The following is a 22,384-nucleotide window of genomic DNA, read 5'->3' on the forward strand; positions in this document are numbered from 1 at the left end:
GATACTTTAAAAGCTTATAACTCCGTTTATACAAAACTTCAAGATTTTAAAAGTAGTTCCGTTGGTTTCCTCGTGAAATTCTCTTCTAGAAGCACCCCTTAAAATTTAAAATGTGACAGAATAAACATCAAAATTTGCAGTTTTAGTCAAACATTTTATGTCCGCCCTCTGATTGACGCAATCTACTGTGCGCCAGTAGAAGTAAAACCTTATTATCAAGTGATGATACACCCGAGCCTCAGATAACTAAATATATATAAAATTGATAGCTAAAGTGCGAAACCACGTATTGCCATTGCGGTGTCAATGACGGCTCCTATTATGTATTTTCACGAAGAGAAACAAGCCAACTTCACAGATTGAAATTATTTTAAGCATAAACCTTCGTCACACTATCAAAATACTCCATCAAAATGTCAAGGTCAAGTGCTGTGATTGGTCCAAGTCATCGAATAAGTCAATCACAACACCCAACCTTGATATTTTGATGGCTAGCTTTGATAGTGTGACACAAGTTTTTTTTTTTCTTTTTACACAGAGGAAAAATCAAGGAAGCTTCCAAGAAATTAGTTGACTAGTTTTCCGAAGAAAAAATAAAGTAAGACAGGAAGTCTACAACGTCGCGAACGGAGGTTCGTAGTTTCGCACTTTGGCTATCGAAATGTTTTTTTGCAGAATACGACGGTCTGATTTTACTTCATTTCAGATGTTGGAGGTGCATATCAAAAAGAAACAAGAGCTCAGAGAGGAAAATAGGCATGCGGGTAAGGATGGAAATAAAATTGTCTACATGTTTTAACAAATGAAAGTACATGTATGAATAACCGCGCTGCAATCGATGCACAGCGTTTGGCGCAATGCGAGAAGTATTCATGCAGTCTTGTAGGCGCTAAAATTGGCTTACCTCCGACCGCACTGTTTGGCGTAATGCGTGAAGTATTCCTAGAGTCTTGTAGGCGCTAATATGCGTTTAACGCCGGCCGCACTGTGATCGGCGCGATTATTCGAAGTCGCGTTAAAATAATCGCGGCATCGAATGATAGAGTTTAAAAGGCCCAACGCCGTATGAGCATTCCAACATTGCCTCGTTTCTCCGGATTAAATCTCTTTTAGAGACAATTTAGGAAAGTTCTTGCATTCCTCATATATATGCATTTTCATAGACCTTGCGCGCAGGCCTGGATTACAAGAGCAACCGTCTCCACTCGAAGATCTTTATGTCTCTTTTGGTTTCGTTCGTACCATCGTACACGTAGTATTACGTACCATCGTGCATTTTCTATTATCGTACCATCGAGCACTTAGTATTACGTACCATCGTGCACTTGTCATTTATCGTGCCATCGTGCACTTATTATTGAAACGGATAATGATCCTACTTCTGGTTCTGATCTCCCTCACAATTTGAACAAATTTCTGTCTATGCGTGAAGATGCCAAACGATAATTGGGAAAGAAATAATTAGAAATAAGTTTAAGCTAAAAAATGGGTACAGTTTGTCATGTATACAATTTGAAGTAACAAAAATATCTTGAAAGTAAAGATGATGGATATTCCTTAAGGCAGACACAAAAATTCGAAAATATCGCCTAAAAATCGTCTAGAGCAGAAGGCAAGAATAGGGGCAGGGACTGGTCCACATTTCTATACGAAGTTTTGAGTATTGTTACATAACTGTTGCAGATTTTACTGCACGAAAATACAATGAAATAGAAAATTTGAAACTTTACAAAGTGAATTAAGTGTCTGTGTGGTTTTGCTATTGAAAAGTCATTTCATACTATGATTGCAGGAAATCCACAAATCTACATAAATATCTTACTGGATAAAGTGGATAAAGGAGTCTTGACGAAAGATCGAGTTATTGCAGAGGTTAACGAGACGCTCATGGCGGTGAGTATCTTAACACTTTCATAAAACCGAATTGGCCAATGACGTCATATAGCCGGGCTGAGAAAGAAAGCCGTATGAACATTCGAGAGTTGCCAAGTTTCCTTCGATAAAAACCGTTACTGGGAAATAAATGAATATTTTTTTCCAAAATTTTCAGACAATTTTGTACGCAGTTTAATCTAAAATATCTGAAAATTTCAAGGCGAAATGCTCATGAATGTCATCAAAAATACACATTTTATCGAGGGAAATTTGGCAACTCTCGAGTGTTCATACGGCGTTCTTCCTTAGCACGACAGCATAGGAGCCCTCAAGGAAGTCCCTTCCAGAACCGGAGATAGGACGATATGTAACATACAAACATACACCGAAAAAAAGTGAAGTTGACTTAACATTCTGGATGTGAAGAAAGTGTGCGAGAACATATGTAATGCTAAATTGCCCGCTACAGCGGCTACCTTAGCAATGTCAAGATGTATAACTAACTGCTGGGTATAACGGTCGCTGCGGGTAGGGCCAAAAGGGCACTCTACTCCCAACTACCTCTCTCCTTTGGGGCGATCTTTTGCCTCCACCACCGTGGATTGATGGATGAGCTCCACGGGACTCGTATTAGTAGATATGGGGGTCTTACCACCTACACAGGTCGACGACTCAGGATAGATGAAAGGACTAAGATACGCTGGATGGACTACTAAAATGGATGATTTTATTTGACAGACTCTACAACTCAAATGATCTGATAACTACTTATTACTCAACACTCTAATCTAAACTCTCAACTCTAAACTCGACAACAATCACTCAACGAAAAGGGGGGAAGGGGTTCTCGACAAGGCGAGGGTCGCACTGAGTTTTGGGCTTGACGCAGTGAGGAGCAGCTTGGGTGACACCTCGGAGACTACTAAACTTTGAAGGTGGAATCGCGGTCGAGCTTACCATGGGACCCTCCTGAAAGTCCTTAGCTGTTGTTTCTCGTTTCCGGCACTGTATGTTTACGGATTTCCACGTTCAGCGGAAAACCATGCTATCGCGCCGGACCTCTGACAAAACGGTAGATTTGCCCGCTTGCAGGGTGTTGGAAATCGCTGTTTTGTCCGAAATCCGGCGCGGTAGCACGGCGCGCTGGCCTGATGTTTTGAGTTAGTGGCCGTTCACACTATGCTCAGGCGGAGTTTTCGTGGGAAATCCGGGGACTTCAGCAAGCCGGGGCAATGCCCCCGCTCCGCGGCTATCGCCCTCGCCGAAATCGCCATCGCCCCATGATCCGATCGTTATACCCCGCCCGCCTTAACCAGAGCGGCGCTTGCGGCGCTCGTAAAAGGGGGATGGCGACTTTTGGCGGTGGCGACGGCCGCGGCGCGGGTGCCGTGCGCCGGTGGCATGGCGGTCTCCGTGGTCCGCTCGCCCGCGAGGTGTTAGGGGCTCTGTTTTTTACTCTCTTACTTCACTTTCGCCCTGTCGAGAACCCTCCCTCCGTTGTCTGCTCGAAGTTCTCTGCTTATTCTAAAAGGGGTCATTGAAGAGGGGGGGGGGGGGTTACATTGATTGGGCGGTTGATTTTTGCAAAAAAAATTAAGTTTTGTTGCTCGTGATCGGACTTCCTCGTCCGTGTGCGGGGGCTGCTCTCGGCGCTTGTGGTCCTCCTTGGGGTTGCAGTCAGCTAGGGCATAGGTCTTCTTGGTGATGTCGTCGACTTGAGAGCCAAGGGCTAGGGTGGCACCGCTTCCGCTGTGGGTGGCTCGTTCCTGTGGTTATGGCTGTCGGTCTGTCAACACCAGGCTGGGCGTGCGGACGTGTGCTTGCTCGTAGTGGATGCCGTGCCGCATGCCGTCAACGGGTGGTCAGCGATCGGTGCTGCGCAGGTTGGAGAGGGTGGCGCAGACAAGCGCGATCGGCGTTGGAATGACGTCGTTGGGCGGCGTCGTTGACCGGCGGTGTGAACTGGGCTCTGTAGACTGTGAGATGCGTGAGACGTGGACATCTCGCGGGATAAGTCGTGCCAGGACAGTGTCGCTCAAGCAGGGACGGTGTCGGTTATGGGGCCGGACCTGTGAGCTGTGTTGCCGCTTGGCCAGGTTGTCGTCGGCGGCCTGCGAGTAGTTATGGCGCCTGTGTGCCCGTCGTGGCTGGGATAGGGATTTGGAGCTGACTGCGTGTCCCGCTGAAGGATCCACTTGCGCCTGGAGCTGCCCTGGTTTCACGGATTTGGTCGTCCTCTCGAATTATCATTGTGCATGTAACATAAGAAAGAAGCTTGTTAAGTCGTGCTTTCTACCATTTAATGGGGGAGTTCGATCCAAAAATTTTTTTTTTTTTTTACAAAAATTTACACATTTTAATTGCTGGAATTCATATGAATTCGCATAAGCAGCGTAAGCATGAATTGCAATGACGTCAAGAACGAAATAAAACAGGATCAAAAAATTTGTCTTTTGTTTTTTTTTTTGTCTTGCACTAACATAGAGGCCTTTATTTATACATGAAGGTTGCGGGAATTTATCATAATACGTAATTATCCCTACGGGATTATTGGATCCATGAGCATGGAGTACTAGTAACTGAAATTAATTTAAAATTAGTAATTAAAATTAGCAATTGAAATTAGCTAAAATTAAAAGTATGATTTACCAAGGGAAAAAATACACTGAAATGGGAAAATTCGATTAAGAGTAGCATTATTTACAAAGAAAAATATCGCACCAGATTCGAGAAGCAATAGTGCTATCTTCTGGTGAGAGTTACAAGTATCCAAGTTAGTGCGTTTTGTAATAAATTTATGACGAAAGGCTATTCCGCGTACTTTAACGCGCCTGTGCAGGTGCTGTCGCGCGGAATGCGCTGATACGCGTTTTCACAGTCGTTTGCTAGGCTGTGAGACCAACATGGGTTGAAATCAAGAGTCTGTTTCTCGCATCTCTCCACTCACGCGGACCACGATATTCGTCGCACAGTGGTGGGAGCGAGCAGGAAAGGTCGGTTACTACATTGCTGGTTGAGTAATTTATAATTGGTTACTATTATTAGCAGTAGTGATTGTAGAAGTACGTAATAATATCATCTATCATTGTCTTCAATATCATTTAATACTAATCTAAAAAATAATTAATAGTATTGGTGGACTTCTCCTGCTTTCTTTGACCAGTGTGCGGCGAGATCGGCGGCCTATTGCATGGATGTGAATGCGGTAGTAATACATTAAACCTAAATTGTCAAAAGGAAAAAAAACAACTATGTTTTTTTTACCCAAAAAACTGTTAATTGCCTAAATTTAATCAATTAATGGTTTGAGCTGTCATATAGAGATTTTGGATTAGCCATACTGTTAACTGCGGCTTGCACTGACAGGGCCGACGGTGCTTGGCAGGGGGGGAGGCGAGGTCCGGCTCCTAGCGTGGTCGCCGCTGCGAGTGGACAAACGATTGAGTGTTTTTGCAGGCAAAGACCCCCTACGATGTGCAGGCGATCACAGAGCGGGAGTAGCTGGTGGAGCTAGGTGGAGCGTGCGTGCAGCTCGCTCGGACTCCATGATTCTGCTCTGTTGCTCTCTCCTCTCCCCTACTCTTTGCTCCTAATGGCGCCAAGCACAAATTTCACTCGCGGAGAAAAATTAAACTGCTCAGCTCAGGGAATTGGCATTTTTGATTGGGATTAAATTTCTAAACGAGTCCAACCCAAGTCAACCAGGGTAATTCTCAAAATACTTTGGCAAGATATTTTTCTGATATAATTTAAGGATATAATATAATTATTGACATAATTATTATGATATAATTTATTTAAGGATTGAGGATGGAGAATCTTTAGAATTTATGGAGAAATCACATGCTTGTGTGGGGGCCCCAGCGTTCTGAGGCATTGAAATTAATCTTAAACGTACCTATTTACATTTTGAATTTTGGTGGAAAATACGGGGGGGAGGGGGGCTTTAATTTATATCTGAGCCATGTATGTTTGATTAGAGGATTTACTTATTGCTAAATAGGCAGAGGATGCCAGATGATAAGGGATGAGTTTGAGGATTGTATGCGCACAAGGTATAAATGTTTTCAGGATAAAGCTATGGCAGCTAAAAACTAAGATAGCATCCTTCCTTCCTTATTGGAATCAGGCGTAGATCTCAGGAAAAATTTAAAAAATAAAAGGAGGCTATCTACGTGTGGGAGAAACACACAAGTTACTTAGAGTACTTAGAGTTAAATTTTAGGTAAAAAAGATGTGTAGTTGGTCGGTAAAGACGCAGAGTTGTACTTACGTATTTGCCAGGCTGTGTACATGCATGCAGCACCCACTGCAGCCTCCTCCGGAGAATACTATCGGTGCTTAATATTATCTCAAACATGCTTCAGATGTCAAATTTTGAAATCATCCATGTTGTGAATACCTATCTATTAATTATACCTGTATCTTTCCCTCTGCTTTACGCTGCTTATTAGTACATTCTGTGCGCATTGGGGGAACTAGTTGAGAGGAGGACGGGGGGGGGGGGGGGGTAAATCTTACCCTCACATCTGACTTAATTCCTAAGAAATATGAGGGATTTTGCTAAGTTAGCTGTGTTGCCAGACTTTCATTGTGGAAATTATAATTGTACCAAAAATATTTCCATGTAAAGATGAACCATCAAGCTAAAACTTTAACTAAACATTCGCACAAATTTATCAAATTCTTTTTGTGGCACAATGGTACAACTTCTGGAAACTTCCTGTTAATAGGTAAATACGAGGCACTTAGCACATTTCTTGAAAAATTTGCTAAAACAATATCTGTGCACATTTCTACTTTTGATAACTTAAACCTTCAAAAGTACATAACAATCCAAAAAGTGAAATTTACCGATCAGGCATCAAGAGGTGAAATGTGGGAGTGTAAATAAATAACATCACCTACAAAGATAACACTTACATTGGAAATATGATAGTATCAATAAATTAATATGTATGTTTTCAATTTTTAATTCTAAGAAATACAAAATGGATTAATATAATGCACCCACTGGTACCTATGGTGCTGAGGGTGACGTCTCGTTCCTGAGTGTTCAAGCAGTAAACGATGGAAAAAGGACGCTTGGAGCATGGGGTGCTGAATTGAGACCGTCAGGTTCTTCTCTTTGTCAAATAGGTACATTGAAGATGGATGAAAAAATTGATTCAGCTGTAAGTTATCTCTCAAACTGCTCAAATCATAAGCAAAGTCAGTTATGAAAGATAACCAACAGCTTTTGCTGTGAGGACGCACGAGCTGCCAGAACTATTTCTCTTAAAATCTTCTGGGAAAGAAGTGAAAAGGAAACAAGACAATATTTGTAGAAAATAATCACCTACTAAATAAAAGGGAAAAGGATGCTTACATAAAATGAACTGGGGGAAAAAAGTAAAATAGATACCTATACACACTCTTGTGACTTAGCACTGTAAGTAGGTAGGTAATAAGAAAATTTGGAAGCACAAAGAGTTTAGGTATAATGGGAGAGCTGGGTGGGGTAGGGAGGCGGCGGACGATAGGAGTAGGGTGAAAATGAGGACTTGAGCGCAGTAAATTATCCAACAGCGTTGCATGATTGTGCAGAAAAATATGAATTAAATTACAGCGTTGTATAGGGATTATTGTTCAATATGGCAACGCTGTAAAAAGAAAGTATTGCATGTTGCCCCTTCAATATGCGGGTTATGCAATCGTGTATGAATGCCCCTTCATTTTTCGGGTTATGCAATGGTGTATTTTTCAAGATGGCGCAGCAGTGTTGCCGAACGGGGCACGTAAATAAATGATTTATTTATTGGTGAAATTTTGCAACATTGCATTTTACAGTGTTGCCAGATGGGGCGAGAAATTAGTTGATTTTTCCGTACAGTGTTGCCAGATTGTGCAAAAAAATTCGGATTTTCGGACTTGTAAAATTTTTCCGTTTTGGAAGACCGTATCTTTCCATATGGGTCGGTATCAGATACTGTAGATTAGGGTCTGATTCGGGAAATTGGAAAATTTTCGGAAAATCACCCTCGTCCGATCCGGCGCGGACCGATGCGATTCTTTTACGCTATTGAAGATCGGAAAACTGTACTGACCGAATTTCGATACGAGTTTTAGTTTTCGAGATTTCGGACTTGTAAAATTTTCGGCTTCGAAAGACCGTATCTTACAGTATGGGCCTGGTATCGGAGACTGTAGATTAGGGTCTGATTCGGTAATTGGATTTTTGGACTTGTAAAAATTTTCGGTTTCGAGAGACCGTATCTTGCAGTATGGGTCGGTATCTGATACTGTAGATTAGGGTCTGATTTGGGAAATTGGAAAATTTTCGGAAAATCACCCTCGACCGATCCGTTGCGGACCGATGCGATTCTTTTCCATTATCGAAGATCGGAAAACTGTACTGACCGAATTTTGATACGACTTTTAGTTTCCGAGATTTCGGACTTGTAAAATTTTAACGGCATCCACGATAGACCATATCTTACAGTATGGACCTGGTATCGGATACTGGAGTGTAGGGTCTGATTCGGTAATTGGATTTTCGGACTTGTAAAAATTTTCGAATTCGAAAGACCATATCCTACAGTATGGACCTGGTATCGGATACTGGAGAGTAGGGACTGATTCCGGAAATTGGATTTTCGGACTTGTAAAAATTTTCGATTTCGAAAGACCATATCCTACAGTATGGACCTGGTATCGGATACTGGAGATTAGGGTCTGATTCGGGAAATTAAAAAATTTTCGGAAAATTACCCTCCTCCGATCCGTAGCGGACCGATGTGATTCTTTTACACTATCGAAGATCGGAAAACTGTACATACCGAATTTTGATACGACTTTTAGTTTTCGAGATTTCGGACTTGTAAAATTTTGACGGCATCCACAATAGACCATATCCTACAGTATGGACCTGGTATCGGATACTGGAGAGTAGGGTCTGATTCGGGAATTGGATTTTCGGACTTGTAAAAATTTTCGATTTTGAAAGTCCATATCCTACAGTATGGACCTGGTATCGGATACTGGAGAGTAGGGACTGATTCCGGAAATTGGATTTTCGGACTTGTAAAAATTTTCGATTTCGAAAGACCATCGAAGATCGGAAAACTGTACATACCGAATTTTGATACGACTTTTAGTTTTCGCGAAAATCCAACTTTCACCTAAGTCGCATGTGTATCTTATATGTATATACGAGTTTTTTCATGCTTGTTTGAATAAATGGATTCTTGACTTTAGTATTGATCGGTTATATGTCTGATGGTAAAAACACATCTATGATATATACCTATCTTATGTGTTTACGCGGTTGTCTTCGTGGCCTTCATAGATTGCGGTCCTCGCTCCGTCCCGAGTTCAAAATTCAACGTGAAATAGCTGTCTGTTCGGGATCGCACAACGATGTGACGACTGGCTCTTAGTTTCTACGGATCAAGGGTATCAAGAAAAAACTTAAAAATTGCGGGCAGCCCCCCTCGCGAACCGGATTGTTTAGGAAACTTCAGCACAAGCCTACGGGTCCTCACTCTATACATCCCGAAATCAATGTTCAACGTGAAATATCCGTTGGTTCATGGGTCGCAGATAATCTGAGGACTCTAATTCACTTGTATGGATCAAGGGTGTCAGAAAAACTTAAAATTTCATTGCGGGTTCTTATACCAGCGGTCGTGATGCTTTAACTCCGTTTCCGTGCTGCGGTCCTCGATGGATGTGTCACGAGAATGATCAATATTCAACGTGAAATATCTGTTGGTTCGTGGATAATACTTATGAATCTTATTCAGTTGTATGGAGTAAGCGGTATACTCGATGACTTCGATTATTTACCACAATTTCATATGAGAATGTCCATGGTTGATGATTTCGATACTATACCACAGATAGAAACGTAACATATCAATAATGGATGGTATTTGCTTAATATGTCGAAAACGGTGCGTCCTAGACGATTTTTGACGAAAACAATCCACTACATTTCGATTATAAATTCAATGAGAGCACTAGGAAGCCTCTTAAAACAGTTAGGAAGCCCAAATTCAATCAATCAATATTTTATCTTATTGGAATCCACCGTATTGCTTTCAGGGACGTGTCGTAACCCGCGATGGACCGTTCGATCTAACATTTAAGGTAGGGTAAAAGATCGATATTCAGGTCCAAATTACTACACACTCGATTTTTTTACCATAGTTTTAAATTTAGTAACTATATAGTGAGAGTATAGATAAATGTGAAACTCCGAGAATCCATCAGGCCTTCACCGATGCCTCCGCGAATAAAGTCAGGGCCAGAAATACAACCAACCTATGAATTTCAATTACACAGAACAATTTACTAATACAATTGTTACGAACCATCGTTTATCAAGCACGTATTTGACTTAGTTTTTGCATAAATTTACTCATTTACTGCGGAAGAACGCTCATTTATGTACATTCTGAGCCAGATTGGTTTAGAATTGGAATCTACAGACTGGCAGTGAAATTTTGGGCGTTAGAAGTTGGTTAGAAGGGTGCGGCTGCACTTTTGGGTCCAAAACCCCTCCATGAAGCGATCTGTCCATACTCTCGCTATAAAGGTACTCTAGTTTTAAATAGGAATACATTAAATTCAATTATTTCGATTCATTACCATAGTTTTTTAATAGGAAAACAGCGATGGTCAATTATTCCGATTCTTCTCCGTAACATCAAATGGAAAAATCTAATCAGTTGATGATTGCGAATATTTACCGTGATGGACCACCAGACGAGTTTTTTTAACCAAAATATCACGTAAACCATGATGCGCACACCGAAAATTACCGAAATATGATTCTGAGATTTAAATTCAAACTACCCGCTCATGAAAGCTCGCAATGCTCCGCATGATTCACATCACACGCTAAACGTTATCACGATAGTTTTCTGCGATACAAAATTCTTGACACTTTGGATCAGCTATAGCAAATTGTTTACAGTTTGAACATAACACATGATGGGAAATTGAATACTTATTGCTCGATTGAGAAGCTTGCTGAAAGCGTTGTAGTGCTCGATTTGATTGTCGTAGAGCTTTGAGCAGTTCAAATTCCCCGTAACCAATATGTGAAATGAAAACGTTAATATCTTCATTAGGAGTTGGTTTCAGTAATTTAGTTGCGTGAATCGTGTTCTCGGTGAAGCTCTGGTTAAGAAACACGTATCAGAATGCTTAAATTCGCACCTCATCTAGTGGTCCATTTTAAATGGGAATGTAACAATACTCGATGATTTCGATTACTTACCACAACTTCACATGAGAATGTTAATGGTCGATGATTTCGATAGAAATAAGGTAAAAATATCAATAATCGATGGGTTTTTGCTCGGTATCTCGGAAACGGTGCGTCTTAGACGAATTTTAACGGCAACACATCCGCTACTTTTCAAATATGAATGCAATGAGACCACCGGAAGCCTCCAAAAAATTTATCAAACCTAAAAGATGTTGAATTTCATTGCGGAACCCCCCAGCTGCGAAGAACGGTTTGAAATAAGCAAGTAGAGTACTACGCATGCTTTACGGTCCCCGTCAAAATCAAACTGAGAACTCAAGAGGGAACTGATGCATTTGATTGTGAGTCAAAATCAGAACTTCATAAAGAACTTGAGATAAAGGATACCGCAGAAGCGGATCATAACTCTAGTAAATATAAAAAGGGTGATGCGAAGATCCATGTAGAGATGGATAAAAACCATGTTTTGAAGCCCCAAAATCATGAGAATGATTTTTTTCTTCTTTCTTTAGGATTTTATGACTTATGATTCACTCCACTAGGCTTTCAAGAAGCTTGATTTTCATACGAGAAGCCAAGAGATTGAATGGTGTGTGATGACTATGAGAAATCAAAATGCTCATTTTGGACGCGAATCCAGGCAAAGTGTCGAGTTCCATAAACTCGTGTTGAGCGGTGTGGAGATAATTAGATGATTTTATGACCTATGATTCACTCCACTATGCTTCCAAGAAGTTTAATTTTCATATGAGAATCCGCGAGATTGAATGGTATGATCAGTATTAGAAATGAAATGTGCTCATTTGGACGCGAATCCACGAGAAGTGTCGAGTTCCATAAACTCGTGTTGAGCGGTGTGGAGATAATTAGAGGATTTTATGACCTATGATTCACTCCACTATGCTTCCAAGAAGTTTAATTTTCATATGAGAATCTGCGAGATTGAATGGTATGATCAGTATTAGAAATGAAATGTGCTCATTTTGAACGCGAATCCAGGCAAAGTGTCGAGTTCCATAAACTCGTGTTGAGCGGTGTGGAGATAATTAGAGGTTTTGTGACTTATGATTCACTCCACTAGGCTTCCAAGAAGTTTAATTTTCATACGAGAAGCAACGAGATTGAATGGTGTGATGACTATGAGAAATCAAAAATGCTCATTTTGAACGCGAATCGGCAGGTTAAGTGTCGAGTTGCAAAAAGACTCATAAAAGGTCCTGACTACTTGCACAGCATGGTGAACATAATGATATGCACAAGACAGCTGATTTGTGCGCTGCAATAAGTATTTATGCAAATATACAAGCAAGAACATTAAGATCTTGTGGCAGTACTTGAAAAGGGTGTTACGATACCTATAAGGCTCAAGAATTTGAAATTGACCTATACAAAGAAACTAATATTTACTGATATCTTGAGTGGTCACTGTGATTCTGATTGGGCAACAGATGAAAACGATAGAAAGAGCACGACAGGCTCCTTATTTCAATTATTTGAAAACTGTACCATTTGTTGGAATACCAAAAGCAAAACTCTGTGGCTACCTCATCCACTGAATCAGAATATATGGCGCTTTTTGAAGCTGTCAGGGAAGCTCTTTGGTTGAAATCGTTTCTGAGTAGTATTAATATGACTGCAATAACTCCCATTTTAATTTATGAAGACAACACCGGTTGCATAAGTATTGCAGAGAATCCAAATAGTCACAAAAGATCAAAACACATGCATGTAAAGTATCATTTTTCTAGAGAACAGGTAGAAAAAGGGCTAAAAAATGTGAAATATGTTCCAACAGGTGATTAGCTAGCCGATTTACTGACCAAACCGTTATCCACCATAAAATTCAAGAAATTAAGACCAGGGCCGATCTTCAAAATTAGCAAAATTAGAAATTAGCAAGTCAAAATGCAAGTGGACTCGTCAAAAAATCCAAGTGGACTCGTCCAAAATAAGTCTCCTTTGAATATATCCTTCAGCGCTCTCTAAGTGTTTTCTTTGCTCTCCTCTATCGAGTTGAAACGTAAGCTAAGGAAACAGACAAAAGTCGCAGGGAAGATCAAAACACATAGATGTAAAGTATCATTTTCTAGAGAACAGGTAGAAAAACTGCTAATAAATGTGAAATATGTTCCAACAGGTGATCAGCTAGCCGATTTACTGACCAAACCGTTATCCACCATAAAATTCAAGAAATTAAGACCAGAGCTGGGTCTTCAAAATTAGTAAAATTAGAAATTAGCAAGTCAAAATTCAAGTGGACTCGTCAAAATAACTCTCCTTTGAATATATCCTTCAGCGCTCTCTAAGTGTTTACTTTGATCTCCTCTATCGAGTTGAAACGTAAGCTAAGGAAACAGACAAAAGTCGCCGGGAGCTAAATCTGGACTTTAGGAGGATGCGGGTATGTAGGATGCTGTGTTTCGCTAAAACTGTGGCCGGAGCAATATCATGATGGAACATCCAGTCACCGCTTGCCCGCAATTATTCAGGACGTATTCACCTGATAGAGCGTTGTAAAGTTTCCCTGGTCAGTTTCTTCTATAATCGTTGTACCGCGAGGAATATATATTCATGATATCCAGGGTGCAATCCATTTGAGGACTGTGCTTTTGTCTCAGGGTCGTAGCCGTAGACTCATTTGAAGTAAAATTAAATGAATCTTCACCCTCGGTTATTTTACGAAAAAATAAAAGGAAACGCGAGCATGACACTTGACACGCATATTTTGATCAGTTATCTTTCTAATATCCGATTGAAAGCTATCGAAGTTTAATTGTAATATAGAGGAGGATAAAGTCCAGGCCATTATCTGTATTAAAATCTGAATCAATAAAAAATTATTGATATTTTCCGGACAGACCTCGTACAGTTCCCAAACAATTTTCAGTATCGTTTTGAGATGCGGGTAGCCCGAACGGGTGTGGAAGACGTACCGATAATAAATTCCTCTGTTTGTACACTGTATTTTTTAGATTTGATGTATTTCCAGAAGAGGGTTTGATATTGGAAAATGAAGTTTGACTATTCAAAAAGAACAAATGAATTTTACTCAGTTATTATCCATATTGAAAACGTCCGCCTCTTGGAAAACGCAAACACGTTTAGAAAACGCAAACACGTTTAGAAAACGCAAACACGTTTAGAAAACGCAAACACGTTTAGAAAACGCAAACACGTTTCGAAAACGCAAACACGTTTAGAAAACGCAAACACGTTTCGAAAACGCAAACACGTTTCGAAAACGCAAACACGTTTAGAAAACGCAAACACGTTTCGAAAACGCAAACACGTTTCGAAAACGCAAACGCGTTTTCGAAAACGCATTGTAAAAACGTCCACTAAGATTTCAGGAATGCGAACAGAGTTGGTGAATAGGTTTGTCCGCTTCCTTTTCCAGACACGTTGTTACTCCATCTCAAACTCAGCTCCTTGAAATTTGACTTGATAATTTCTAATTTTGCTAATTTTGAAGACCCAACCATGGTCTTAAATTCTTGAATTTTGCGGTGGCTAACGGTTTGGTTACTTAATCGGCTAGCTGATCACCGGTTGGAACATATTTCACATTTATTAGCCCATTTTTCTACCTGTTCTCTAGAAAAATGATACTTTACATCTATATGTTTTGATCTTTTGTGGCTACTTGGATTCTTTAACAGAACTTCGATAGCTTTCAATCGGATATTAGAAAGATAACTGATCAAAATATGCGTGTCAAGTGTCATGCTCGCGTTTCCTTTTATTTTTTCGTAAAATAACCGAGGGTGAAGATTCATTTAATTTTACTTCAAATGAGTCTACGGCTACGACCCTGAGACAAAAGCACAGTCCTCAAATGGATTGCACCCTGGATATCATGAATATATATTCCTCGCGGTACAACGATTATAGAAGAAACTGACCAGGGAAACTTTACAACGCTCTATCAGGTGAATACGTCCTGAATAATTGCGGGCAAGCGGTGACTGGATGTTCCATCATGATATTGCTCCGGCCACAGTTTTAGCGAAACACAGCATCCTACATACCCGCATCCTCCTAAAGTCCAGATTTAGCTCCCGGCGACTTTTGTCTGTTTCCTTAGCTTACGTTTCAACTCGATAGAGGAGATCAAAGTAAACACTTAGAGAGCGCTGAAGGATATATTCAAAGGAGAGTTATTTTGACGAGTCCACTTGAATTTTGACTTGCTAATTTCTAATTTTACTAATTTTGAAGACCCAGCTCTGGTCTTAATTTCTTGAATTTTATGGTGGATAACGGTTTGGTCAGTAAATCGGCTAGCTGATCACCTGTTGGAACATATTTCACATTTATTAGCAGTTTTTCTACCTGTTCTCTAGAAAATGATACTTTACATCTATGTGTTTTGATCTTCCCTGCGACTTTTGTCTGTTTCCTTAGCTTACGTTTCAACTCGATAGAGGAGAGCAAAGAAAACACTTAGAGAGCGCTGAAGGATATATTCAAAGGAGACTTATTTTGACGAGTCCACTTGGATTTTTTGACGAGTCCACTTGCATTTTGACTTGCTAATTTCTAATTTTGCTAATTTTGAAGATCCGGCCCTGGTCTTAATTTCTTGAATTTTATGGTGGATAACGGTTTGGTCAGTAAATCGGCTAGCTAATCACCTGTTGGAACATATTTCACATTTTTTAGCCCTTTTTCTACCTGTTCTCTAGAAAAATGATACTTTACATGCATGTGTTTTGATCTTTTGTGACTATTTGGATTCTCTGCAATACTTATGCAACCGGTGTTGTCTTCATAAATTAAAATGGGAGTTATTGCAGTCATATTAATACTACTCAGAAACGATTTCAACCAAAGAGCTTCCCTGACAGCTTCAAAAAGCGCCATATATTCTGATTCAGTGGATGAGGTAGCCACAGAGTTTTGCTTTTGGTATTCCAACAAATGGTACAGTTTTCAAATAATTGAAATAAGGAGCCTGTCGTGCTCTTTCTATCGTTTTCATCTGTTGCCCAATCAGAATCACAGTGACCACTCAAGATATCAGTAAATATTAGTTTCTTTGTATAGGTCAATTTCAAATTCCTTGAGCCTTATAGGTATCGTAACACCCTTTTCAAGTACTGCCACAAGATCTTAATGTTCTTGCTTGTATATTTGCATAAATACTTATTGCAGCGCACAAATCAGCTGTCTTGTGCATATCATTATGTTCACCATGCTGTGCAAGTAGTCAGGACCTTTATGAGTCTTTTTGCAACTCGACACTTAACCTGCCGATTCGCGTTCAAAATGAGCATTTTTGATTTCTCATAGTCATCACACCATTCAATCTCGTTGCTTCTCGTATGAAAATTAAACTTCTTGGAAGCCTAGTGGAGTGAATCATAAGTCACAAAACCTCTAATTATCTCCACACCGCTCAACACGAGTTTATGGAACTCGACACTTTGCCTGGATTCGCGTTCAAAATGAGCACATTTCATTTCTAATACTGATCATACCATTCAATCTCGCAGATTCTCATATGAAAATTAAACTTCTTGGAAGCATAGTGGAGTGAATCATAGGTCATAAAATCCTCTAATTATCTCCACACCGCTCAACACGAGTTTATGGAACTCGACACTTCTCGTGGATTCGCGTCCAAAATGAGCACATTTCATTTCTAATACTGATCATACCATTCAATCTCGCGGATTCTCATATGAAAATTAAACTTCTTGGAAGCATAGTGGAGTGAATCATAGGTCATAAAATCATCTAATTATCTCCACACCGCTCAACACGAGTTTATGGAACTCGACACTTTGCCTGGATTCGCGTCCAAAATGAGCATTTTTGATTTCTCATAGTCATCACACCATTCAATCTCTTGGCTTCTCGTATGAAAATCAAGCTTCTTGAAAGCCTAGTGGAGTGAATCATAAGTCATAAAATCCTAAAGAAAGAAGAAAAAAATCATTCTCATGATTTTGGGGCTTCAAAACATGGTTTTTATCCATCTCTACATGGATCTTCGCATCACCCTTTTTATATTTACTAGAGTTATGATCCGCTTCTGCGGTATCCTTTATCTCAAGTTCTTTATGAAGTTCTGATTTTGACTCACAATCAAATGCATCAGTTCCCTCTTGAGTTCTCAGTTCTGATTTTGACGGGGACCGTAAAGCAATGTACCTACTGGAGCTTTTTCAATACCGTTCTTCGCAGCTGGGGGGTTCCCGCAATGAAATTCAACATCTTTTAGGTTTGATAAATTTTTTGGAGGCTTCCGGTGGTCTCATTGCATTCATATTTGAAAAGTAGCGGATGTGTTGCCGTTAAAATTCGTCTAAGACGCACCGTTTCCGAGATACCGAGCAAAAACCATCGATTATTGATATTTTTACCTTTATTTCTATCGAAATCATCGACCATTAACATTCTCATGTGAAGTTGTGGTAAGTAATCGAAATCATCGAGTATTGTTACATTCCCATTTAAAATGGACCACTAGATGAGGTGCGAATTTAAGCATTCTGATACGTGTTTCTTAACCAGAGCTTCACCGAGAACACGATTCACGCAACTAAATTACTGAAACCAACTCCTAATGAAGATATTAACGTTTTCATTTCACATATTGGTTACGGGGAATTTGAACTGCTCAAAGCTCTACGACAATCAAATCGAGCACTACAACGCTTTCAGCAAGCTTCTCAATCGAGCAATAAGTATTCATTTCCCATCATGTGTTGTTCAAACTGTAAACAATTTGCTATAGCTGATCCAAAGTGTCAAGAATTTTGTATCGCAGAAACTATCGTGATAACGTTTAGCGTGTGATGTGAATCATGCGGAGCATTGCGAGCTTTCATGAGCGGGTAGTTTGAATTTAAATCTCAAGAATCATATTTCGGTAATTTTCGGTGTGCGCATCATGGTTTACGTGATATTTTGGTTAAAAAAACTCGTCTGGTGGTCCATCACGGTAAATATTCGCAATCATCAACTGATTAGATTTTTCCATTTGATGTTACGGAGAAGAATCGGAATAATTGACCATCGCTGTTTTCCTATTAAAAAACTATGGTAATGAATCGAAATAATTGAATATTAATGTATTCCTATTTAAAACTAGAGTACCTTTATAGCGAGAGTATGGACAGATCGCTTCATGGAGGGTTTTGGACCCAAAAGTGCAGCCGCACCCTTCTAACCAACTTCTAACGCCCAAAATTTCACTGCCAGTCTGTAGATTCCAATTCTAACCAATCTGGCTCAGAATGTACATAAATGAGCGTTCTTCCGCAGTAAATGAGTAAATTTATGCAAAAACTAAGTCAAATACGTGCTTGATAAACGATGGTTCGTAACAATTGTATTAGTAAATTGTTCTGTGTAATTGAAATTCATAGGTTGGTTGTATTTCTGGCCCTGACTTTATTCGCGGAGGCATCGGTGAAGGCCTGATGGATTCTCGGAGTTTCACATTTATCTATACTCTCACTATATAGGTACTAAATTTAAAACTATGGTAAAATAATCGAGTGTGAAGTAATTTGGACCTGAATATCGATCTTTTACCCTACCTTAAATGTTAGATCGAACGGTCCATCGCGGGTTACGACACGTCCCTGAAAGCAATACGGTGGATTCCAATAAGATAATTATTGATTGATTGATTTTGGGCTTCCTAACTGTTTTAGAGGCTTCCTAGTGCTCTCATTGAATTTATAATCGAAATGTAGTGGATTGTTTTCGTCAAAAATCGTCTAGGACGCACCGTTTTCGACATATTAAGCAAATACCATCCATTATTGATATGTTACGTTTCTATCTGTGGTATAGTATCGAAATCATCAACCATGGACATTCTCATATGAAATTGTGGTAAATAATCGAAGTCATCGAGTATACCGCTTACTCCATACAACTGAATAAGATTCATAAGATTATCCACGAACCAACAGATATTTCACGTTGAATATTGATCATCTCGTGACACATCCATCGAGGACCGCAGCACGGAAACGGAGTTAAAGCATCACGACCGCTGGGTAAGAACCCGCAATGAAATTTTAAGTTTTTCTGACACCCTTGATCCATACAAGTGAATTAGAGTCCTCAGATTATTCTGCGACCCATGAACCAACGGATATTTCACGTTGAACATTGATTTCGGGATGTATAGAGTGAGGACCCGTAGGCTTGTGCTGAAGTTTCCTAAACAATCCGGTTCGCGAGGGGGGCTGCCCGCAATTTTTAAGTTTTTTCTGATACCCTTGATCCGTAGAAACTAAGAGCCAGTCGTCACATCGTTGTGCGATCCACGAACAGACAGCTATTTCACGTTGAATTTTGAACTCGGGACGGAGCGAGGACCGCAATCTATGAAGGCCACGAAGACAACCGCGTAAACACATAAGATAGGTATATATCATAGATGTGTTTTTACCATCAGACATATAACCGATCAATACTAAAAGTCAAGAATCCATTTATTCAAACAAGCATGAAAAAACTCGTATATACATATAAGATACACATGCGACTTAGGTGAAAGTTGGATTTTCGCGAAAACTAAAAGTCGTATCAAAATTCGGTATGTACAGTTTTCCGATCTTCGATGGTCTTTCGAAATCGAAAATTTTTACAAGTCCGAAAATCCAATTTCCGGAATCAGTCCCTACTCTCCAGTATCCGATACCAGGTCCATACTGTAGGATATGGACTTTCAAAATCGAAAATTTTTACAAGTCCGAAAATCCAATTCCCGGAATCAGACCCTACTCTCCAGTATCCGATACCAGGTCCATACTGTAGGATATGGTCTATTGTGGATGCCGTCAAAATTTTACAAGTCCGAAATCTCGAAAACTAAAAGTCGTATCAAAATTCGGTATGTACAGTTTTCCGATCTTCGATAGTGTAAAAGAATCACATCGGTCCGCTACGGATCGGAGGAGGGTAATTTTCCGAAAATTTTTTAATTTCCCGAATCAGACCCTAATCTCCAGTATCCGATACCAGGTCCATACTGTAGGATATGGTCTTTCGAAATCGAAAATTTTACAAGTCCGAAAATCCAATTTCCGGAATCAGTCCCTACTCTCCAGTATCCGATACCAGGTCCATACTGTAGGATATGGTCTTTCGAATTCGAAAATTTTTACAAGTCCGAAAATCCAATTACCGAATCAGACCCTACACTCCAGTATCCGATACCAGGTCCATACTGTAAGATATGGTCTATCGTGGATGCCGTTAAAATTTTACAAGTCCGAAATCTCGGAAACTAAAAGTCGTATCAAAATTCGGTCAGTACAGTTTTCCGATCTTCGATAATGGAAAAGAATCGCATCGGTCCGCAACGGATCGGTCGAGGGTGATTTTCCGAAAATTTTCCAATTTCCCAAATCAGACCCTAATCTACAGTATCAGATACCGACCCATACTGCAAGATACGGTCTCTCGAAACCGAAAATTTTTACAAGTCCAAAAATCCAATTACCGAATCAGACCCTAATCTACAGTCTCCGATACCAGGCCCATACTGTAAGATACGGTCTTTCGAAGCCGAAAATTTTACAAGTCCGAAATCTCGAAAACTAAAACTCGTATCGAAATTCGGTCAGTACAGTTTTCCGATCTTCAATAGCGTAAAAGAATCGCATCGGTCCGCGCCGGATCGGACGAGGGTGATTTTCCGAAAATTTTCCAATTTCCCGAATCAGACCCTAATCTACAGTATCTGATACCGACCCATATGGAAAGATACGGTCTTCCAAAACGGAAAAATTTTACAAGTCCGAAAATCCGATTTTTTTTGCACAATCTGGCAACACTGTACGGAAAAATCAACTAATTTCTCACCCCATCTGGCAACACTGTAAAATGCAATGTTGCAAAATTTCACCAATAAATAAATCATTTATTTACGTGCCCCGTTCGGCAACACTGCTGCGCCATCTTGAAAAATACACCATTGCATAACCCGAAAAATGAAGGGGCATTCATACACGATTGCATAACCCGCACATTGAAGGGGCAACATGCAATACTTTCTTTTTACAGCGTTGCCATATTGAACAATAATCCCTATACAACGCTGTAATTTAATTCATATTTTTCTGCACAATCATGCAACGCTGTTGGATAATTTACTGCGCTCAAGTCCTCATTTTCACCCTACTGATAGGATGGGTTAGAGTAGGTATTGGGAAGAGAGTGCTCGAACTGCCCTGAGTTCCCGTCGCGCGACGCAGCCATCTTGCCTGCACATCGTAGGGGGTCTTTGCCTGCAAAAAGTAAACATCGTGGACAAACTGGAGGATCAGCGAATTCTGCATCCAATTGGACGCTGCTGTTGCACTCGGTAATGTCCCATAAGTGCGTCTCTCTCTGTTCCGCGATGCTCGAGAGACCTGGATCCTGTCTATAGTGCAATCCTCGGCCGCGCTATGCTGCCCGACTGCGGCTCACATTGATGCGTGGAACTTACTATTTACACAATACCACACATTACCTTACAATATATTAAATTAATTTTATTTACAATTACTTGTACCGCTCTCTGCGTGAGGTGTAATTGGACTTCACCCTGCAAGTTAGAACTACAGATTCTAGCCTGGATTATAAACAACATATCTGTCGTTATATTACCTATGCACATAGGTGTTTTTCCTGAAGGGCCAGAATTTACACTTCCTATTGCAGAATGCAGTCCATTTATCGCCAAATCGCGTAACTCTCATACTGTTATTCGCTTCGGTAGTCATACAGTTGACTTATCAGTTAAGCAGATATTCGGACTAGAGTGCCACAATTTTTTTACTTGTAAGCTAGCCCATTTGCAAAAAAAAATTACCACGTCAATACTGAATTCTGTGCTTCTTATTCTGCCGTGCTAAGGAAGAACGTCGCACGGTTCCCCAGCCGTTGCCAGCTATCTTCGTCAATTAGTAACGAATTTACCGGGGAGTTTGTTAATATTTTCCCTACAATTATAAAGCATCTGAAATTAGTAGGGCAAAAAAATGAGCATGAGTTTCTCGGCGACGGCAACTCTCGACTGGCCGTACGGCGTTCTTGCTTGACGCGGTAGTATTTCTGCAATGCCTTTTTCAGGTTTCGTGAAATATATAATGGATATGCCGTAGGCAATTAGCGAAATCAGGCATCTTGCCACATGTTGAGGCAACTAGTCTAATATAAATAGATGTATTTATTGTGTAATTATATTTTAATGTCTGATTCTGTCCCTAATTTTAGACAAAATAATTTATTGCTCCT

The 22,384-nt window shown here is 40.1% G+C and overlaps 1 protein-coding gene across 1 annotated transcript in view; it reads left to right on the forward strand.

Moving 5' to 3' along the window:
* The window catches only part of LOC109044391 (cytochrome P450 4V2), a 43,145-nt gene that overhangs the window by 3,403 nt on the left and 17,358 nt on the right, over positions 1-22,384 (forward strand). Inside the window, exons 5-6 of the mRNA XM_019062096.2 lie at positions 707-764; positions 1,793-1,893. Coding sequence (XP_018917641.2) covers positions 707-764; positions 1,793-1,893 — 159 coding nt within the window. The remainder of the gene's footprint in view (positions 1-706; positions 765-1,792; positions 1,894-22,384) is intronic.

This window comes from Bemisia tabaci, chromosome 8, assembly GCF_918797505.1.
Source record: "Bemisia tabaci chromosome 8, PGI_BMITA_v3".
Taxonomy (NCBI): domain Eukaryota; kingdom Metazoa; phylum Arthropoda; class Insecta; order Hemiptera; family Aleyrodidae; genus Bemisia; species Bemisia tabaci.